Genomic DNA, 19902 nt, shown 5'->3' with positions numbered 1-19902 from the left:
TTAAAAATGTTGAGCAAACTGGTGGACCTAATTTCCTTTTGGTATTTAAAGCATAAGGGAAAAAAGTATGAAAAAAGTTTTAATGTAAAAGACTGGAAGTTATGCATTGTAGCAGTTTTCTTTAGAAAATGCTTTAACATACATTGCAAAATAAATTAAAACATACAAGTGCTACATGTGCAGAATATTGTGAAAATAAAATGATGATATTAATTATTATTATAATTGGTATAAGTTTCCTAAATGCAAGTGCCGAGAACAGCTATTGAAGAATTTCAGATGGAGGGATAGTGGCACACAATAGTGATAGTGGCACACAATAGTGATAGTGGCAAAAAATGTATCAATTCAGGGGTGGATTTAGGCCGTTTTCTGGGTCTTCCGGAAGACGATCAGATTTTCAAGTTTTCTTTGACGGTTATCTAATGTTTTCTGTCAGAAGATGGTCAAAATGGAGGATGGATCAACAAAGATAATTTAGAAGACTGTCAGAAAATATTTCTGGATCCGCCCCTGCAATTGCCAATGGTATAAAAGGTTTTCTACATGCCAAAAGATAAATGAGAAAAATGTCCTTTCAACTTTTATCATTTGATTTTATTTGTTTATATACTTGATAATTCATTTATTTAAAGAATTCCTTGAGAAATGCACAGAGGTATACAAGGCCCTGCTGTCTGCGGGGAGCCCCAGGGAGACGGTGGTTGTCCCCACATCTGATGAAGAGGAAAGTAAAAGTAACCCACACCAGCTCAGTAATGGTCACCACACGTCCAGTGATGGAGTGGACTCTATGCAGTTTTATAGAGCTCTGGTCAGCCTTTCACATGAATTCACTCTCAGGTCAGTATGATAAAGCATGGACGTGTACAGTGATAACAAATCAGGTTTTGGCCGTTGGCTAGAATTTATTTTGGCCTGGGAAAGTATGAAAAAGTACTTAATTGCTCTTTTACTGATTTGCTATTGATTTGTCTGGTCGTTTGGTTTGGATGAACAGTTTTGACTGATTGGCTTAAGCATGGGCCCTGGCTGTTTGATCTTCAAACAGAATTTCACTTGAATTCACCATCAGGTCAATCATGTCTTACAGAGGAGCACTTAAAAGTTCCGAGATAACCAGACACTCAGGTCAGTTTTGATTGGGAGTCTACCTCAGGGCTATTTCTTTATGGAACATGGAGCAATTATTTGGACGATTTCACCTTCTTCTGATAACAAACTTAGTTCACAGTGGTACAGAGACTTGTACTTAAGTGCTACATGGACCCTCTTCTCTCCCTGCTTTCAAAATAGCTCATTTGGACATCTTTACATCTTGCACTAATCCTCTTCAGAAATACAGCTAAGTACTTTCTTAGGATGCTTACCTATGCCTTACCCAGGGATTTACTGCAAACAATGGTCTGCATAACGCACACACAAAATAAGAAATTATAGAAAGTTTTTACTGTTTGTAATTGCAGATTTGTTTAATGCAAAGAAAATTGAGATCAATAAATACATATTATCACTTAAGCTTCATATTTTTTTCTGTTTCCAGTTTTCCCCCTCTGCCCATTCTAAAGGAGCTGTTGTCAGTTGCTCCCCGTGTGTCGTTCTATGGGTTTCTCATGGCGATTGCCAAGTGTGAGAAGATCAATGCATTCATAGGTATATATAAAACCATGTCTATAACAGTTTGTTCAGAAAAGGACTATAATAGACCAGAAATCTGAGTAAATTCAGGGGTCTGTTTCACCAAAATAGCTTTACCTCGAAAAGGGGTATACATTTTTACACTTAAAAAGTTGTTCTATTTCACTTATTTATAAAGTGGTTTGAAATATAAGCCATAAGGTTCTTGGTTTAAAGATTGGTGCACTATTTCATTTTTTTTTTTTTTAATTATTACTGAAATCTTCAGTCAAGGTAAACTGAAATTTTGGTCTGAAAGCTAAACCCTAATTTTGGATTGAATTATTTTGTGAAACAGACCACTACAACTACTTTTTTTAAATCCCTTAATGGTTAGTCATCTGTTGATGATACAAATTGAATAGCTGCTTTTTGTTTCGATGTGGCCATATCTGAACAGGCCATCAAGTCTCTTAGAACAGTGATGATATAAGTGTGTCGTCAAATGAAGAGTAACTGTGTATCATTTGTGCATGTGGATGTTTACTCAATTATGTGCTAACATTATTGTTTGTATGAAGTTTTAGCTGTTTAAATGTTGATTTTGCCATTTGCACTATCTGTATGCTGATCAAGCTGAATGTGTTGATAATTTTGTGTGATTGGATATATATTTCCATTTGTGTCTTGTGCATATTGGTGTCACTCTTAGTGAAAGTTTATCACTGAGTATGGTTTGTATTATGTCACTACATGTAGGACACAGATTGGTCTGTAAAGATGAACAGGAAGTAAATACACTAAAAACTGCCAGATATTCAACATTTAGAAAGTAAAAGTTGATATACATATTTTATTATAATAAATCCCTAATTTTAGTTTTATTTTAAAATCAGGGCTGTCAAGCCTGTAGAACATACCGAAAATGAGTGACTTTCTATATAAAAACATCTCAAAAAGTCAAATAGAATAAGCACTGAAAATGCCACCTAATGTAATTAGATAGCCTTAAATTCTGAAGATGTGGCAAATCAGTACATTTCAAGTGTTGTGAGTACATAAGCGGTGCCATTCACTTCATTGAACGTAAACTGCATGGAGATGTGAGATTACAATCATTTCTATTGATAGATATGTGGAATGCTGTCTTCTCACTCTCAGGTGGCTAGCACCTGAAATACTGACAAATGTGGGCTAATCGAACATCACTTAATATATCAAATTTCAATGGCTTTTAATTGCCTACTTGAAATGGTTTTACTGTATTCCTTTCCTCTTTGAACGGACTAGCACAACCTCAGTTATAGAATCAATCTTGTGCCTTTGCCAAAACACCTGACACCCCCCCCCCCCATTCTTTTCTTAAGTCAACAAATTATGGCACAACAGAAAAATTACAATTGCTGAAATTAAAAAATAATATATATTAAAAAAACTACTACATGGTGACATTAACTACTAAGTGGTAACCTGGACATGGTTATTGTAGATAAAAGTGCCATTAAGACAGGTGGTCATCTATTCCACAAATCATTGGTCATGTTCCTGTCACTGCATGGATCAACTTCGACATTCTAGATCTTTTTGGCAAGATTTAGTAAAAACTTGCACCCTTAGTGATTTTTTCCTGAATGTTACTTTTAATGTAGCTTATTTATTTTCGACACACGAAAGAAAATGTGCATGATGTATATGTTCCATTAAAACTTCAAAACATGTCTGACATTACACCTATGATCTGGAGGTTGAATGACAGGAATTAAACACCTGCAAGCTAAATTGAGGATAAATGTTACATTAATCAGAATAGATGATCTAATCTAATGAAATAGTTTCCATTAGAAATTAAGTTTTGTGGTTTAAACCAAGATAGCTGTCTTTCAATTGTTAGAATGTTGATCTCGTGTCAGATAGTGGCGTTGATGCTGTCAGTTTTCATTCCTGTCTCCTGGTGACAAGCCAGATGGTCATTGAAGTCAAATTTACACAGAGTGAAATGGATCGCATTTTAACCAACTTAGGATAATATTATCAAACAAGGAACTAAAAGTTTTGTAAGAAGATAAGAGGTAGGCAGAAATAATCTGTGACTCTTCACCTGGATCCATTTCGATAAAACTGATGCAGGTGTGAACCAGTCTCAAAAGCTATGGGTTCAGTTACCTGTGTGTAAATGGGCCTGCAGGGATACTGTACACCAGGTAATGCCTTCTGTCAGGTTCGGACAAAAGTTGACTTGGGGATAGAGCATGCCTACTGCAATAAACTGCTCATAAGATTTTTATCTTGACATGTAAATATAGATGTCTAATGTTTATTGAAAATTATTTGTTATTTGGTTATTAATTTAACTCATCCAAGGTATTTTTTCATCAGATGTGTCTTTGCTAGTAAACTTGAACAAAAATTTCTTTTTTATGTTTTTGGCAATTATATATTATAATGAAAAGCCATTTAAGTGAAATATTTTGAATAGTTAATCAGGATGAATTTGATTACTAAGATAGAACTTTGAGATTAGTTTAGGATTTTCACACCAAATCTAATTTCCTCTGGAAAAAAAATATTTCTCCTTCACCTGTCTCTGCACTTAGGTTGGATGTTTTGTGCATAAACTTTTTCCTTTCAAAAAACTTGAACTAATGTCTCAAAGGCATTCTGCATGTTTTTTAAGTAAAGAAATTGTGATTCCTGCTCAAATATTGCCATTTTGCACTGGAAGTGAAAGTCAACTTGTTCAGTTGTTTGTGTCTTGTCAACTAGCTTTAAGTCCTGATAAACTTGATGACTGCAAGCTAATATGATAACTTGTTTTGAGAAACAAATGGCTACAACTGCTTAGTCTCAATTGGGAGAGTCTCATTTTACACATAATTGAATTTTCCAAATGAAAATATCCTGTGTTTTAGGCAATCAGTGTTAAGTGAAATGAAAATATTTTTGATTGCTAAGTAAATGTGGAAGTTGAGGTAAAACAAGTGGATTTCTTAGTGCAGTACATGTTAGGTTCTTAAGATAGGGCAACTCAGGTCAGGTTATTCCCTTACAGTTTTATCATATTAATCTTTGGTATGAATATGATTTTAAAGGATGGTAAACCAGGTATTATTGTTTTGATATCTTCAAGCAGGATTACTCCCCTGTTTTTAGGGGTCATATCTCCAGTGAAGCATTATTGGTGGTTGGTTGTACAGATCACTTGATTGTGCTGGCTTCTCTACCACAATGCCCCTTTTGCAGCCCATCTTCTGCTTGACACATTTGGGTGCTGCCTTTATGACATCACAGTTTTCCTTATTTCATTTTCAAAATTCAAACAAACTTAGTGAGAACTTGGAGTATGCCAGTGACAGTTTGTGTTGTGGTGACTTGTGTTATGCATGGATTTTGCTTGAATGTGATTTGTTTTAAATTTTCATTTTTTACATTTTCACCACCCACGCTCATTGTACTGAAATATAAGATGTTTTATTAAGTTGAAAGTGTTAAACCCTGTAATTGCATGTTATAAATTATTTTTTTATTAATTGTGTGGATATTTTGCATGATATATGTCTAACTTAATGCTTTGCATCTTTTTAAACACATTTGTTGCATGTCATTATTTATATTTTTAAGATAACCTTATTTAATTATTCATAAGTTTCATTTTGATATTTCAGTTTAATTTGTAAACTTTTAAAGCATGATTAACTTCATATTACTCTATTAAAACTGATTTATGCTTCCTTTTTTTGGGGCACACTCATTAGTACCTGTTAGAATAGATTTCATATACCAAAACGTGTTAATTTGTACAAATGTTTAGTTGTGGCAAAACAACATATAATGTAAATGTACACAAATGAATAGATTTGGCCTAGCTATCCCTTCCTTGATCAAACACATATATAGATGATAGATTAAAAAGTTGAACTATGCATGACTTAGTGCTACTTACATAAGACATTACATTTAGACATACTTACATTTCCACAGTGACTTTGATGATAGTTTTTTAAAAATACTTTTTAGTTTTTTTATAATGTTGAAATTAATCAGTGCTCTAACCAGTGCATGACAGCTTGTTTTGCTGCTGTTTGAAGGTGTTCTTCCTGATAAACAAAACTTATACATCGAGTTTGAGGAGCCTGTACAGTAAGTGACTGATGTCCTACTGCTTCTAGGAGTATCTTAGATCATTCTTGGAGTTATCTCAGACTGAGCAAACGCAGCACGTGTGACGTGTGCTAAAGCATGTGTGTCGCTTGTGACTTGTACTGTAATGCACAGCACAAATGTTTAGCTCTGTACACAGCTATCACAGCTAATGTGTGCCACAACAACATTCACGTTTTACTTATAGTGCTGTACATTTTGAATAGAATTAGGTGTGTTGTCATTTAGCATGATTATCCGTTTTGATAAACAAAAAAAGTAAAATATGTTTGATATTTGATTGCTATCTAGTCAGAGTTATTATTGTCATTGTTTTATATTTGATTTACTTTATTGCTTCTTATTTTCATTTATTTTTCTTATTTGCAATTTAAGATTAATTAAATCTTTAATAGGACAAAATACTATTTTGACACCGATAATGTCAGTAATACTTCCACAGGTCAGGTTGCTGCTGGAATGTTTATCTTGAATATGTGCGCCTTCATGATGCTGACATTTCAAATATATTCTGACACAAGTTTATTTGATCTTTTATTATATTGCTGAAATGCCTTTCTTGATTATTTTTTAAATTATTTTTGTTGTTGGCATATATGAATTGAAAAAAAATAAACAAAAAATGTATATTAGTTGGTTTTACACATTGTTTATACTGATACCTGCACTTAGAAAACCTGCAATGTTACCATGTTTGCTGTAGTTTACTGCTGTTTATTTTTCTATCACACTTGGTATGGGATTTTTTACCCCCAACAGTCCTTTTTTCTTTTCTTTTTTTTATGTTCTTGTTGTATGCATTTTATACCCCTTTGGATGTGTGACTTGAAAAGGGAAGTATTGGAACAAGCTTTGTAAAATTTGTCTACAAATTTGAACTATAAATGTATTGGGGTACATTTTGCATTCATCATATTCGATGTAAGATAAAAGTAAATGAGCTTATATTTGTACACTTTTCAATTCAAGCTCATGACAGGAATGGGTTAACTTTAACTGTTTTATAGTTCTATGATATTTAATTTGTATTATTATTTATTTAATTTAGAATATTTCATTTATTTACTTCAGAGGTGGTCTAAGATAACCCGTTCTTGTTTATGACTGAAGATTGAGAACCAGCGCCTAGCATATCTTGCTAACTGCTTTTGACAAAAAATAAGAGAACTCTGCCCTTGCATATTAGTCACCAAATATATATATATATCAGTGATATTGGTAAACTTACCTACTCTAATTTTTCTAAATTAGAATTTTTATTTTGTTTGTTTTGCTTTACCTTCTTTACATCCATTACCCCTGACTTTTAAACAAGTTAGGATCTGAAAAATGATCGTGTTAGATTTTATCTCGCTTATCATCATCTTGTTCATATTTTGACATATTTCTATGAATTTTCAGGGAAGCTCCCGTCGAAGTCCGAACTCCTCGCAGTTCCAGATCAAGATCTCACCATGTAAGCACTTCCAGGAGTTCCCCTTCTGGTGCAAGGGTTAGAAGCCCAAGAGGGAAATCCAAATTTAACTTATAGTGAATATTGAATATTGTCTTCTTATGTTTTTTCTATCTCAAATGTAGTGATACTAACAATCCTTGAATAACTACCTCAGAAATTTTATGCAACACTAAATGTTGAACATTGTCTCGTAAATATTTTTTTCATTTTTACTAAATGTATATTTGGGCAGAATTTTTTGTTCTTGCAAATTATAGATATATCCTTTGGCAAAGATATGTGGTTAAGTATAAAACAGATTATGTGAAAGTGGATTTGCAATACATAAAAAGAAGTTTGGACGTTAGGATTATGACAACCCATATGCTCTTCTTGTGTTGATATTATTGACAAAAATTTATGTTAGGTTTGCAATGTGTGATACTAGTCATACTGAGATAAAAAAAAATAGGGACACAGTGTTATATATTATCTTCCTTGTGCTATCTCTAGTCAAGCTATCCCAGCACCTCCAGCTCAGGTGACCAGTCCTGTGAGTGAGACATGGACTAGAATGGACGACCAGTCCACACCATGGTCTTTTTGTCTTTTTACTTCATGTAGTTACTGGTAGTTAGTGTGAATATTAGCTTATGTCATCAGGTAGCTTTTTTTTGGGTCTATTGTTTTTTAGTTTTTTTGGGTATATTTTTCAGTTTTGTTTTTGGTTTTTAATTTTTACGTACAGACAGTTTTGGTTGTACATACGGCCACCACTGGAGGCTATTCATGTTGCCAAAGCAATCACTGCAGCAGTAACCATGCACATTATTTTGCAAAGAATATAAGTTTTAAACAGTCATCATATTCCTCAAATTTTGCATTAAATTTGTGGACCAGAAAATGTCTGTAAATTGAGCAGTTTTGGCTGCCTTTTTATGTATGTACAACCCTGTGTTATAGTAGTGGTCATCTTTGGTTCAAATTCTCAAACACAGGGAAAATATTATCAAATTTAAAAATCAGGGAAAATCTGCTAAAAACTTGTTTGCCAGTTTCTTTTTCTAAAAGAAAGCATTATTTTTTATTTTGTTATTAGAAAATCTTTCACTGCTAGTTTTGTAGCTGTTGTAGGATTGATTCATTAGTTAAGTAGATGATCCTAGGCAAGATTTTGACACAATCTGCTTTCATATTGAAATTTAGATGTGTTTTGATATTAATGACAATAGGCTCATATCTTTATTCCATGAGGGGTAATTTTTTTATTCACAATTACAATTTGGCTCAAATGCTGAATCTCAAAATATCAAAATCATAGATGTATCAGTGATAACTTAAAGTGTAAGTATGCCATGCCATCAGAATACCTCAAAAGTCAAATTTTATTTTGAGTCAGAATTGATTGCAGATTTGCTCTTTCTTTTCAGTCCACCCATTAGACCTAGTACTGCCAGTAGAGTTGCTAATAGACCCCCTTCAGGGACAGCAAGACCTGTGTCCTCCACTAGTGATGCTGGCAAACCTCAGCCAACAGATAACAAAGTGCCAAAGTCTGCCCACTCAAAACGCTCCAAAGCTAAACCAACCCCAAAGCCAGTGCAACTAGAGCCGAGTGATGCTAGTGGAGCTTCCTCTAGTGGGGAGACTGATTCTGGGTCAGGGTCTTCTACAAACTAGTAACGGTCTCAGTTGGTTAGCCAGAGTTTCAGACCTGATTCAAACCAGCTTCTTCATTTTTAGATTTGTAACACTAGCCTGCTTCTCTGAGCAGCTTGAGTGGATTGGGATTTGAAAATGAACAAGCAGGCATGTGTCATATTTGAAGCTCAGGGTAGATATGGCCAATTTGCAGTTGCTTTTGTACATATTACCTGCTTAATTCCTCTGAACAAATGGTTGCAAAACCAAGGATTTACTTTATGAGTGGAGAAAGATCTTTTAGAATTTTAGTCACCAACACAAGGTTTTTTTTTTTTTTTTTTGCAAGACTTTCTTTAGGTCATACCATTGGGAGATAAATGTGATATTTATGACTAAGGTCACAAGAGGGTTGCTAAATGATTTTTTCTCTAACAGCATTATAAGAATACTTGGGCTGCATTGAGTGTGACCTCATTTTAATTTATTCAGAATATGAAGAGATTCATGTACAGTCTTATTATTTTTTGCATGCATTTAATGTAGATTTGTAACCAGTACCACTTACCATGTTTTTAAGTGAGGAAAAATGAAGAAACTGATGTTAACAGAAACATTTTATTCATTATCATGAACTCAAGCAAATAACTTTGCACTATATGGAAGCTTTTTGCAACCATAATTTCAATTATTTAAATAAAACAAGCTGTGATGCTTCAAGCCTATATGCACACTAATCATTCTGATAAGTTTCATTGCCACATGCAAATAATTAAAATATTAATTATAGTAATCCTAATCCTTCTACAAGCGTAAACTGAAATGGACTGAAAACTCAACAAATGGAACAAATTACATTTTACCATCTAACATACACAAATTTGAATTCTATCTACATTTTAAAACGTTGAAACAGTTACTCTTTTCTACTAATACAAAAACTTCCAGCACCATGAGATTATCAAAACATTTTTTAAAAAAAGTTGTGGGAATGTTGGGATATTCTGAACGGTAGCCACACTTCACAAACTCAATAGTACTCAAAAAGTTCCTTTTAAACATGAATGTTGAAAGCTCAGTTGGCAAACCTTTCCACCCTGAAAAATAAACTTGGGTCACATAACACAAACATCAATATATAGGTTATAACTGCTTTTGTAAGGAAATAAGAGTAACAAATGGTGAAACAAAGCCCTGAACTGCTCAAATTGTCTGTTTATAATGCTGACATACTGTTTATTGATTTCAATAGCAATTTAACTCACTTTCCTGGACTTCTGTCCCAACACCTATTGCTTCCCAGTGTATCCTATAATAAACATACATTTGTTCCTTGTCCTTTCTGGATTTTCTGCCTATGATTGTTCCATGATCATCATATCAAAATTGTTAACTCTTTATAATCCTTTACTCTCTCTAATATCTTTTATAACAAAAATCCACTAAATACAGAGATGAACATACTATCCCAAAATGAAAAATACCTTGGGTGGAAAAAAAATAGTATGAACATACCATTCCAAAATGAAAACTACTTTGAGTGAAAAACCAATAATGCCCCAAGTTGAATACTGCATAAAAATGCTCTGAAATCGTTTCTTTGCTATGTTACTTTCCGTAACCTTAATTTTTTCAATGTACCATCATTTTAATTGGCACAGATTTTCACATACATAATTTGCAATGACGAAACATAAAAAGCCAATTACTGCTTACATCTTACTGTCTGAAACCTTAATACGCAATCTGAATAGATTCCAGGTAGAGAGTCTTGTCTAACATGTTATACACTTTGTATACCGGACTCCTACAAAAAAAGCCATTTGGACTTGCTTAGTTCAACATACTCTCATGTGCCTAGCAGGTTTCACATCTCTTCAGACCAAGCCTCGCTATCACTGGTCTGTGTGGACGAGTTCTGCCGGGGTCTAGCCGTCTGCGTTGCTGTGCTGATAGTCCGTGGCACCTGATACCCAAGCATGTGCATTATGTTACGATGGATGTTACTGTTCACTTCCCCCTCCTCCCCTGGTGCAGACCTGAGCTTCCCTGGGGTACAGATACACAGATCACCCCGGTTGGTCCCATACACCAGTCCTGCCCCAACAGTGGGCAGCCAGCCTGCTGAGTTTACACTGACGTGTGTGGGGATCTCTCCAGCACAGGGGTGGGTTATGTCCATTACATGCTGAAATTATGAACAATACTACCAATGTTATCACAGGAAACTCAATGACGATGTAATGTTGCCAATGTAAAATACATTGAGAGGTTCATGTAATATTATTATAACTGGGACACCTAAATTATTTAACCAAACTTTCAAATAATTTGATTAAATAATAAGTTTCTAAAATGCAACTTGGCCATGCAATCACCACTATGACAATGCAGTGATTATTGATTCACATGGTGACATCTTTTAACAGTATCTAAAAGGAAAAAGTTTTAGTTTTAGAGGCATTTATGAGAGCCTGAACTGACTTTTAGAATCACTTTTTAATCAGTGAAAAAGAGGAAAAATTTAAAATATTTTTATAATGACTACTCAAACAATGAAGAACAAATGGATAAAAAAGAACCTGAACTTGACTATAAAGAAAGATAAGACATATAGTTACCTTCATAGAGGATTCCCCACCCAAAGGCTGGACCAGCTTAAACACCTGTGCTACAACCTGAAATAACAAGCCATGGCCATGTGAATGACATAACAGGATGATATTTTTTCCACCTGCTCATTCATATGTTAGTATCTCAGTCACATGACACATAAGGTATGTTATGATTGCTAGATGTTAATGTGATTTTTGGTTCTAAGTAATGGTCATGTGTTTGACGTTGAATTGAAATAGATCTTGTATTTGGAGTGTCTGAAGTTGTGAAAGTAGTGTTTTTGTGTATTTTTTCCAACTAAAACCACTTTGTGTGCCCGTTTAAATGTTCAATAGTATGAAGTAGCTGAAGTTTCTTTCCTTTAAATGTTTTTGACTGAATTTTCTCAGACTTGAGCTTGATGGACGAGTGCCTGGTGGAATAGTGGAGATTCATAAAGGCATGTTTAACAAGTAGATCTCAGTCTTAAGCATTTACCTGTTTCTCTGTGAAGACCCATGCTAAACGTTTTGCTGCCAACCCAACCAGTATGTAGTTGTTAAGAGGAGAGACACTGACAGAGATTGCATTGGGACCTGAAATAAAATTTAAAAATTAACCGATGATACAGTAGACACTTCAATGTGCAGTGAGGAAAATGATAATGTAAAATTCATTGGATTTCATAACAACACTTTTTTATAACTGTTACAATACAAATGCATTGGATTATGAAATTATTTGCCCTATGTTAGTAAATGAAAAGTTTATTTAAAGGGGGCCTTACCAAAACTTTTGGTAAACACACACTGTCCAAGATTGTCCTGCTGCAGGGAGAACACCCCCAATATGGTATCATCTGGGAATCCTCTGTGGCTACCTACAAATGTGGCCAGGTAGCGGCCATCTTGGGACAAGCCACAGCTGGCATCATTGTGCAGCTTGCAATTGGGAACTACTATGTTGGCATTGGCTGGAAAAGATCACAGAATTATAAAAGTTATGTCACCTCTCTCAAAATGAGCAAAAAGTAATCCCTACTCATGTTTTGTTTAATCTGGAACTCACCCTTCAACCCCTTTCTGACACACAAGTCTTTTGGCCTTAAGCAGAATCACTGAATAGTAACCAAACTAATTTTTACCAATGCTGTTGGTTGAGCTTCAAATTTACTGACAGCCAGTGGTTAATATGACACACCTGGGTGTGGCCTGAACTTACCATCCATAATATCTGGTACTGGATTGTCTCTGAGATCCCACTGCTGTATCCTGTGAGTAATGTTCACAATGTTGTTGGCCACTGCAGCCTCACCACTGCCCATAAACACACCTGCAATGAGAGAAAAACAAAAAGTTATCATTAAAGAAAAACATCTGAAGTGATAACTGCAGTAATAAGGTGTTGAGATATGTACAGTATACTATATCTAAAACTGGCAGTGGCAATGCAACTGATATTTTTCTCTCACTTGCTATAGTCCTATTAATAGCAGTCTGGAAGGCATCATTTGGCTGGTTGATAGCCTCATCCAGAATGTTAACAGAATAGTGTGGGTGCAGGTAACGCCGCTGTAGTGTCCTCCAGGCTTGCTGCTGTCTTCTTTCATTCTCAGTTCTCAACCTTGAACATAATATACAGTATTTAAAAACAGCAACATGTTAACAAGGTGACAAATCACAAGTGGTTTTCATCAACTAGATATAAATCAAAGACCTTTATTTGTATGTCTAACATGGCTCTCTTCAACCCAAAATAAATTTTAAAAAAATCAATTCAATATAAAAAACTTTCATTTGTACCTGTCTAGTTCCCTGCGCCTGGCTTCCCACCTATTCCAGCGACCACGCTCTCTTGCATTCTCTACCAAGCTGCGATGACTTTCTAATCCTAGATAAAGAACACAGGGTTAAATTTAGATAAAATCTTAAGCAAAGCACAACTTGACTTTAATCATACCTTTTAAAAAATATCTACGGCCACATAAGACAATGAGGAGACCTTTTTTTCGTACACTTCTGCATATGAATGGAAAAAAATCATGACATAATCCATACTAATTTGCTTTTTTCTTTCTCTAAATAAATTGACTTTATTTTCCCACAGAAAGCCACACTTACCAGAGTTACTGTGGTATGTTCTGTGAAGCGGACATAGCCTCCGCCTCTCTGTCATCCTCTGTTCCTGTCCGCTACCACTACCACCACCACCACCGCGGATATCATCCAGATAGTTCCGCAGTCTGTCTTGTCTTTGACGGTGCGTTTCTCTCATGGGGCGCCATGCTGATGGACTCTCTGAGCCACTACTGCTGTCTTGGGATGTGCTGCTTGTTTGAAGACTGCTGGAATCATGGCTACTGCTGCCTGCACTGGTGCTGGGCTGGTCTTCACTAGTACAGGGCAGATCTACACCAGCCCTGCTCAGAAAAGGGTCTTGCTCTCTAGCCCTACTATTCTGATTTCTACTACTTAGAGTGCAGTATCTGCTGGACCTAATATTATAATGCCTACTAGCATTGCTCTGCCAGTATCTACCACTGGTGCCCCCTACAGGAGGGTGTCCGCTGGTAACTGGTGGGTTCCCACCTGAGGAGCCGAGGCCAGTGCCTGTATATGTTTGGCCTCTATTGCAGCTGTTTGAGAGATCAATAGTTGAATTTGCACTTGGATTGTCATTGCCACTACCACCTCTGATCAAATCACTGATAGATGCATGGCTGTTATTGCTGGTCGTGGTACTGTTGTTGTTGCTGCTAGTTGTGACACTACTACTGTTTTGACTAGCAAGGTTGTAACATCCCTGGTTTCCTGAGTCCCTGGCAGGGGGACTGCTCTGGAAAGACAAGGACCTGCACCTAGCCGTACCAGAACTACTTGGACCTAGGTGTGAATACCTGCTGTATCGTGATCTGAATAGACTGTAGGTAGCGCTCTGTGATGTGGGCGCACTGCATGGATCTTGAGTGGAACTGGTGCTGTCAGGATGTTCCCTACTGGGGCTGCCTCCTTGTGAAGTGTCTGCTATAGTCTGTGCTGGTGGGCTTGTTAAAGTATGACTTGACTGACTATTTGAACCCGTATCAATAAGTGGAATTCTGTCTGTTAAATGTAAATCAGAACTGTCATTTCTGTTCTGATTATGAGCTCCACTTTCTGTTTGACTAGATGGCTGCTGACCTTCCTGGCTTGTGGTAACAACAATAGCTGGACAGCCAATGTCTGCTTCTGAGTTACTTTCACCCTCGTTTCTATGCTGAGACAAGTTTGAGTTTGAACTTAACAGAGGGTTACCAACTCTTCTTGCTGGTTGCTCTGGATCGCCAAAAGACAAATTCCTGATGGCACTTCTACTTGCCTGCAGGTTTTGTTGCCTGTCTGTTGATGAATCAGCAGGATGGCTTCCGGCCTCATCATCACTATCAACAGCATTAGGGGCTCCATCCACTCTGCCCAAAATGATATACCGTCTCTGCCTATTTACCCCGGCCCTGTGTTCTCCAATTTCCCTTCTTAATGCATCAACTACATTTAAGCGAGATCTTAGTATGGGGAGTGTATCACTACTTCCCTGGGCATGTCCTGCAGTGGATGGACCCCAGTCTGCTTCAGTTAATGGACTCCTCGGCCTGTTAAAGTGAAGGCCAAAACTGTCACCATCTCCACTAATGTGGCCATCATTCGAGACCCTCCTTAATCCCTCTCCTGTGTTGTCATTGTTCAGAAATGATCTTCTTTGAATGTGTGTGCTGAATGCCGATCTCCTTCTCCACACGTTGTTCCCACTGCTGCTGGAGTTCTGTGTTGAAGCCCTAAGGCTACCTGGCCCAAAATCAAATAGCTGTCTCCGTCTCCATGGAGATTGAGCACCCTGAGTTGCTGCGCTCATCTCACCAGTTAGCTGGCTTGTATTAGACAGCCTGCTTGTAGTAGAGGTTTGGTCTAGCAACACATTATCATCTACTTCAGAATTCTCTCTCATTTCTGCTGATGGAAGATGGGGTCTAGGACTATCTCTGTAAGGCTGAGTTGGCCAGTTCAGGCTTTCAGAGCTTTGTGGCTGACTCCTGTTGTTGTTGTTGTTGTTATTCTCTGTTCTGTGCTGCCACCTACTGTCCATACTGACAAGAGATGCATACTGCCTGGCCTCTTCTAAGGCTTGAATATGAGCTGGAGAGGTGGGGCGGGGGAGAGGAATCGGTTGATGCATCACTGGAAAAAGACAATTATCATTTTTCAACATAATATTTAAAAAGTGTGGTCCTGAATGCACTTTGATTAGTGCAGAAATATTTCTTTACAGCTAATACCATGCTTTTAATATTTTATGATTTCAATGATAAAGCTACCTCTTAAAAGTTTTTCAATTTTTTTTTATAACAAACAAATCAATATCAACCTACAAGTTAAATTGAGTCACGAAATATTAATACTTAATACTTATTACATATTAAAACCCTTATTGAAATGAACCAATGAAGCACCTGTATTAGTGACATCTGCATCTTCTCCAGCTAAATGTCTTGCTCTCAGTCTTTCATATCTGTATCTTTCCAAAAACTCAAAGAACTGATGCCGTAAAGCCAGCCTTCTCGAGTCTTCTTCCCTTGTTTCTTCTATGTTTTCACTGGGTGGCTCCCTAAAGAAATTTAAAAATAAAAATCATAAACAGCCTTGTTCATCTTTACTCCAACAAAAGTTAATTTAACATCAGATCTACAAAGACCATGTTCATAACTGTACTTAAACAGCAAATACTCCAAATGAGGTTATCAGACAGCAGATTACAATGAACCCTCCATTACTATTTGACACATAAGATCCTGAGGCTGTATTAAGTTATTCAGTTTTTATATAAAAGAGAACTGCTACGGATTTATATCTGCTCAAAATAGGCAATATTTTCCAGTCTTAAAATCAAAATCAACTTTCAATTTAAGTTTCTTTTTTTTTTTTTTTTTTTTTTTCGAAGTTGATGTTAAAGGTGGCCCGTTGGACCCAGGCCACTTAAATCTGATCGTGGGTCAAGAATCACAGGGGTTACTGCACCAAGTAACCCTTGTTTTATTTAATGGAAAAAAGTTATGGTCAATCCCTGTGTTTGTGAAGCTAGTCTAACCAGATAATGCAAGAGAAAAGGCTACTTACCCTATGTGTGAATACTCATTGTTGTCATCTCTGTGAACTGTAGAACCATTGCAAATACCAGTGTATAGAAAGCGACCCAAATGATCGAAGCGCACCCACCTGAAATTTCCATAATAACTCTGTCATTGATAATAAAATCAATCTACTTACACTAATCCGTGTAAATTGAATGGAAATTCAGTTCTACTGCTTAAAAAGGTAAATGAAGACAAACTTCAAGGCCGTCTTTCACTTTAAAAGTGTGTCAAATCTCCTGGCATAAAATTACCCATAAGATCACATCAAAAATCATCTAAATTTATAAGGCATGTGTCAATATTCTCATAATGTTTTGTCTTTCTGTCAGTGGTCATACTCAGAACCCAACAAACAAAATGAAAACTGAAATCACAGACATAAGAGGACCCCTACAGTGCATCAGAAGTTAAAACCTCTTTATCTGTTAATGTTGGAGTACTCCAAAATTTAGATGAAGTCATTTTCCAGAGAAGAGGGTCAACTTCACTATATGTCATTTCATCCTGCAATCTCTAACCACGAAAAACTTATCAAATCTATATTTGTCCAGCCCATCTCTATTGTAATTGAAGTTAGTCAAATAGCTAAATATTCCTTATCAGATGGCCCAGTAAGTTATCACATTTTACATAAGCCAACTTATCACCAGTGGAAACAGGTCTTGATTTAAGCATTCGTGTGAAAGTAGCCGTACTGCCCTTACCTGACTCTCTCGTACTCATGTGCTGTACTAATTCTCACATTGGGCTGCTCCTCATTCCAGTTCCACATCAGCAACTCGTTCCCTGTGGCAATCACCAGGATCTGCTCAGTAGGGTGGAATGCTACAGAGGAGATCACTGTGCCTTTCTCTGACCTCCATACCTCACTGCCACCACCCTGGAATGTGAAGTATTACAACCTTTTAATAATTGAGAAAAAGATGGGAGTGGTTAAAATGTGAACCCGTATATGGCTTCAGTGTCATTCCTCATAATTAAACATACAAAATATGTGTTTACCAATCAAAGTTCTCCTCACATTTCTACATTTCTAAAGACATATCAACATTGCAAAATAACACCGAATGTACTTCACTTAGCAAAAATAAACATCTCATACAATTCTACAAATAGGCATTTTAATCTAAACTTTGGTAGAATAATTTCATAGTTTAACAAAGGGATGCTATGTCTATTCTGGTTTTGTTCAATACAGGTTCAGTTTTCATACAATTCCACAGAAATACCTTTTGCAGAGTTTGAACCCTGTCTCCTTTTTCACACTATTTTAAACAATACCCACCCAGATAACACCTGGTTTTTCCCATACATTCACTCTACTCAGTAGACTTACATGTAGATCCCATATCCGGACCTCTCCAGCCAGGCATCCGGAGCCCAAGATCTTGTTGCTGGTTGGATGGAAAGCCACACACCACGGTGTCCTGGGATGTCCAGTCAGGGTGCGCTCACACTTCCCTGTTGATATGTTGGTGATCCTGACACTGTGGTCACCATGTGTGGATGCTATCCTGGACCTGTCAGGGATACAAAAATTTTTTTCAGCTTGGACTTGAAGTGGTCATCACAACTGAGCAATCAATCTTAGGATAATTCTATTTACCGAGATTACTGTTTAATTTCTGCATGAAAAAATATCTACACAATTCCAATTCAATTGAATTCTATCTAGCACTATAAATGTGGAATTTGAGTATTTTTCAATACTTTTGTCCCTAGTTCCATCTCAAGCATTTTGATATATTTTTTTCAATGAAGGTACTATACTACAACCTTCAACTTTGTTAACTGATGCTAGTAAAAGAGATCAAAGAAAGTAAAGCAAATGTTGACTAATGCTAATTAAAGAGATCCAAAGAAGTAAAACAAAGACCATGATGGTGCTTTTTCCATACTTTTTGTCTTTTAAAACAGTTCAGTTATGTTATAAATCTATTTGCATTATAAATAACCATAATACATTGCAATTCAATATCACTTACCCATCAGGACTGAATACCATCAGAAATGTGGCTCTCACATTTTCATTGAGTTGGCAAGACTGAAAGAAAAAAAATTCATTTTATCCCACCTATAAAAAACAAGAGAAAAAAAGCACAGTGGTCAGATGAGCAGATAAAAAAATGACAAAACCAATACAAGCAGTGACACTGAAACAATCTAAACAACCAATTGAATGTTGAAAATGCACAAAGTATGTTTTTAAGCCTTTATTCAATATTACAGCATAATATCTGTCCACAAAAAAAAAATAATAATAATAAAATGCCAAGAGAAAGAGAGACACACTTTTATCATCTAAAAATACTGCAGGAAAAGGTTTGGGAAAACAGTTTACTAAATACAATACCCTAGTAGAAAATTACACATTGGCAAGATGGATAAAATGACTGTATAATAATGAGACCCCAGATAATAAGTCTATCAAACTAATAGTCCCAGGGCCCCTTCTGGCAAATTTTATTATTATCTGACTTAACAGTGACATTCTGGGTGAGTTATTTTGATTGTGTTATTCACTGAGATTTCAGTGTTTTTTGTGTTATTCAATTCCACAGCTTCACCAGGTGCAGGCAAGACAGCACACTTAACAATAAATAATTGAAATTTAAAACTCTAACAAAACCAGTTTTCCCAGAGCCAATAAAAAACTACGGCCAGTGACATTAAATGCACTCTGTGACACCATCACAAACTGGTCATGCATAATGTTTACAGTACCATGTATAATAACGGGATAAGTTTTTAAAAAGTCACACGACTATTATTTCCACATCAAAACAATACTCCAATCCCAATGGTTGAAAATTGACCTTTTTCCAGCTGCCCTGTGAACCAGAAATCTTACCTGCGGGTGCGTGTCACGCACACACTAAATATAAAGGTTTCATTATACATCAGTACACATATCAGTAGAAATCTGATATTCATAATCCCAGACAACAGAGAATTAAGTGGTAGTCGGAGCTTCCATCCCTACAAAGGGCTAAACTACATGAAGAGATAAACTAAAAATATAAACAGAATTCTACAATGAAAATGATAACCTAAATAGCCAGTATAATTATGGGTTAGTTTTGATAGTAACACATTTCTGATGGACTCCAAAACAGTGCAGGGAGACTTAAAAACACTACAATAGCCACAGTATCTCGACTTCCTTTTGTATTTTGATCTATAATTATTTCATTGTTATTCTAACATTTATCCAAAGAATAATTTTAAAAGTTAGATTTTCTATTTTCTTGTGCTGGACATAAACTTGAAATAAACTTGGTGACTGAAGAGT

The 19902-nt window shown here is 36.1% G+C and overlaps 2 protein-coding genes across 3 annotated transcripts in view; one reads left to right on the top strand and one right to left on the bottom strand.

The window, feature by feature from the left end:
* LOC106164453 (centriolar satellite-associated tubulin polyglutamylase complex regulator 1) overlaps positions 1-9576 on the top strand; it is a 19891-nt gene extending 10315 nt beyond the window's left edge. Inside the window, exons 6-10 of one of the 2 annotated variants that reach the window (XM_024076927.2) lie at positions 636-843; positions 1544-1653; positions 5703-5754; positions 7177-7231; positions 8641-8817. In XM_024076927.2, coding sequence (XP_023932695.1) covers positions 636-843; positions 1544-1653; positions 5703-5754; positions 7177-7231; positions 8641-8652 — 437 coding nt within the window. In that variant the 3' untranslated portion in view covers positions 8653-8817. Of the gene's footprint in view, positions 1-635; positions 844-1543; positions 1654-5702; positions 5755-7176; positions 7232-8640 lie in introns of both variants that reach the window. The other variant, XM_013542368.2, reaches the window with a different exon arrangement.
* The window catches only part of LOC106164451 (activating molecule in BECN1-regulated autophagy protein 1), a 17402-nt gene continuing 6955 nt past the window's right edge, over positions 9456-19902 (bottom strand). The window contains exons 3-15 of the mRNA XM_013542363.3: positions 18596-18654; positions 17947-18130; positions 17315-17490; positions 16594-16692; positions 15930-16084; positions 13567-15657; positions 13249-13336; positions 12918-13069; positions 12668-12778; positions 12234-12419; positions 11945-12042; positions 11473-11529; positions 9456-11039 (exon numbers count right to left, since the gene is read on the bottom strand). Of these exons, the coding sequence (XP_013397817.2) occupies positions 10719-11039; positions 11473-11529; positions 11945-12042; positions 12234-12419; positions 12668-12778; positions 12918-13069; positions 13249-13336; positions 13567-15657; positions 15930-16084; positions 16594-16692; positions 17315-17490; positions 17947-18130; positions 18596-18654 (3777 nt within the window). The 3' untranslated portion in view covers positions 9456-10718. The remainder of the gene's footprint in view (positions 11040-11472; positions 11530-11944; positions 12043-12233; positions 12420-12667; positions 12779-12917; positions 13070-13248; positions 13337-13566; positions 15658-15929; positions 16085-16593; positions 16693-17314; positions 17491-17946; positions 18131-18595; positions 18655-19902) is intronic.

This window comes from Lingula anatina, chromosome 1 (assembly GCF_051362555.1).
Source record: "Lingula anatina isolate TDL-2025a chromosome 1, LinAna3.0, whole genome shotgun sequence".
Classification (NCBI taxonomy): domain Eukaryota; kingdom Metazoa; phylum Brachiopoda; class Lingulata; order Lingulida; family Lingulidae; genus Lingula; species Lingula anatina.
Note: the sequence above shows the minus strand (reverse complement) of the source record. Positions and strands in the feature narration are given on the sequence as shown.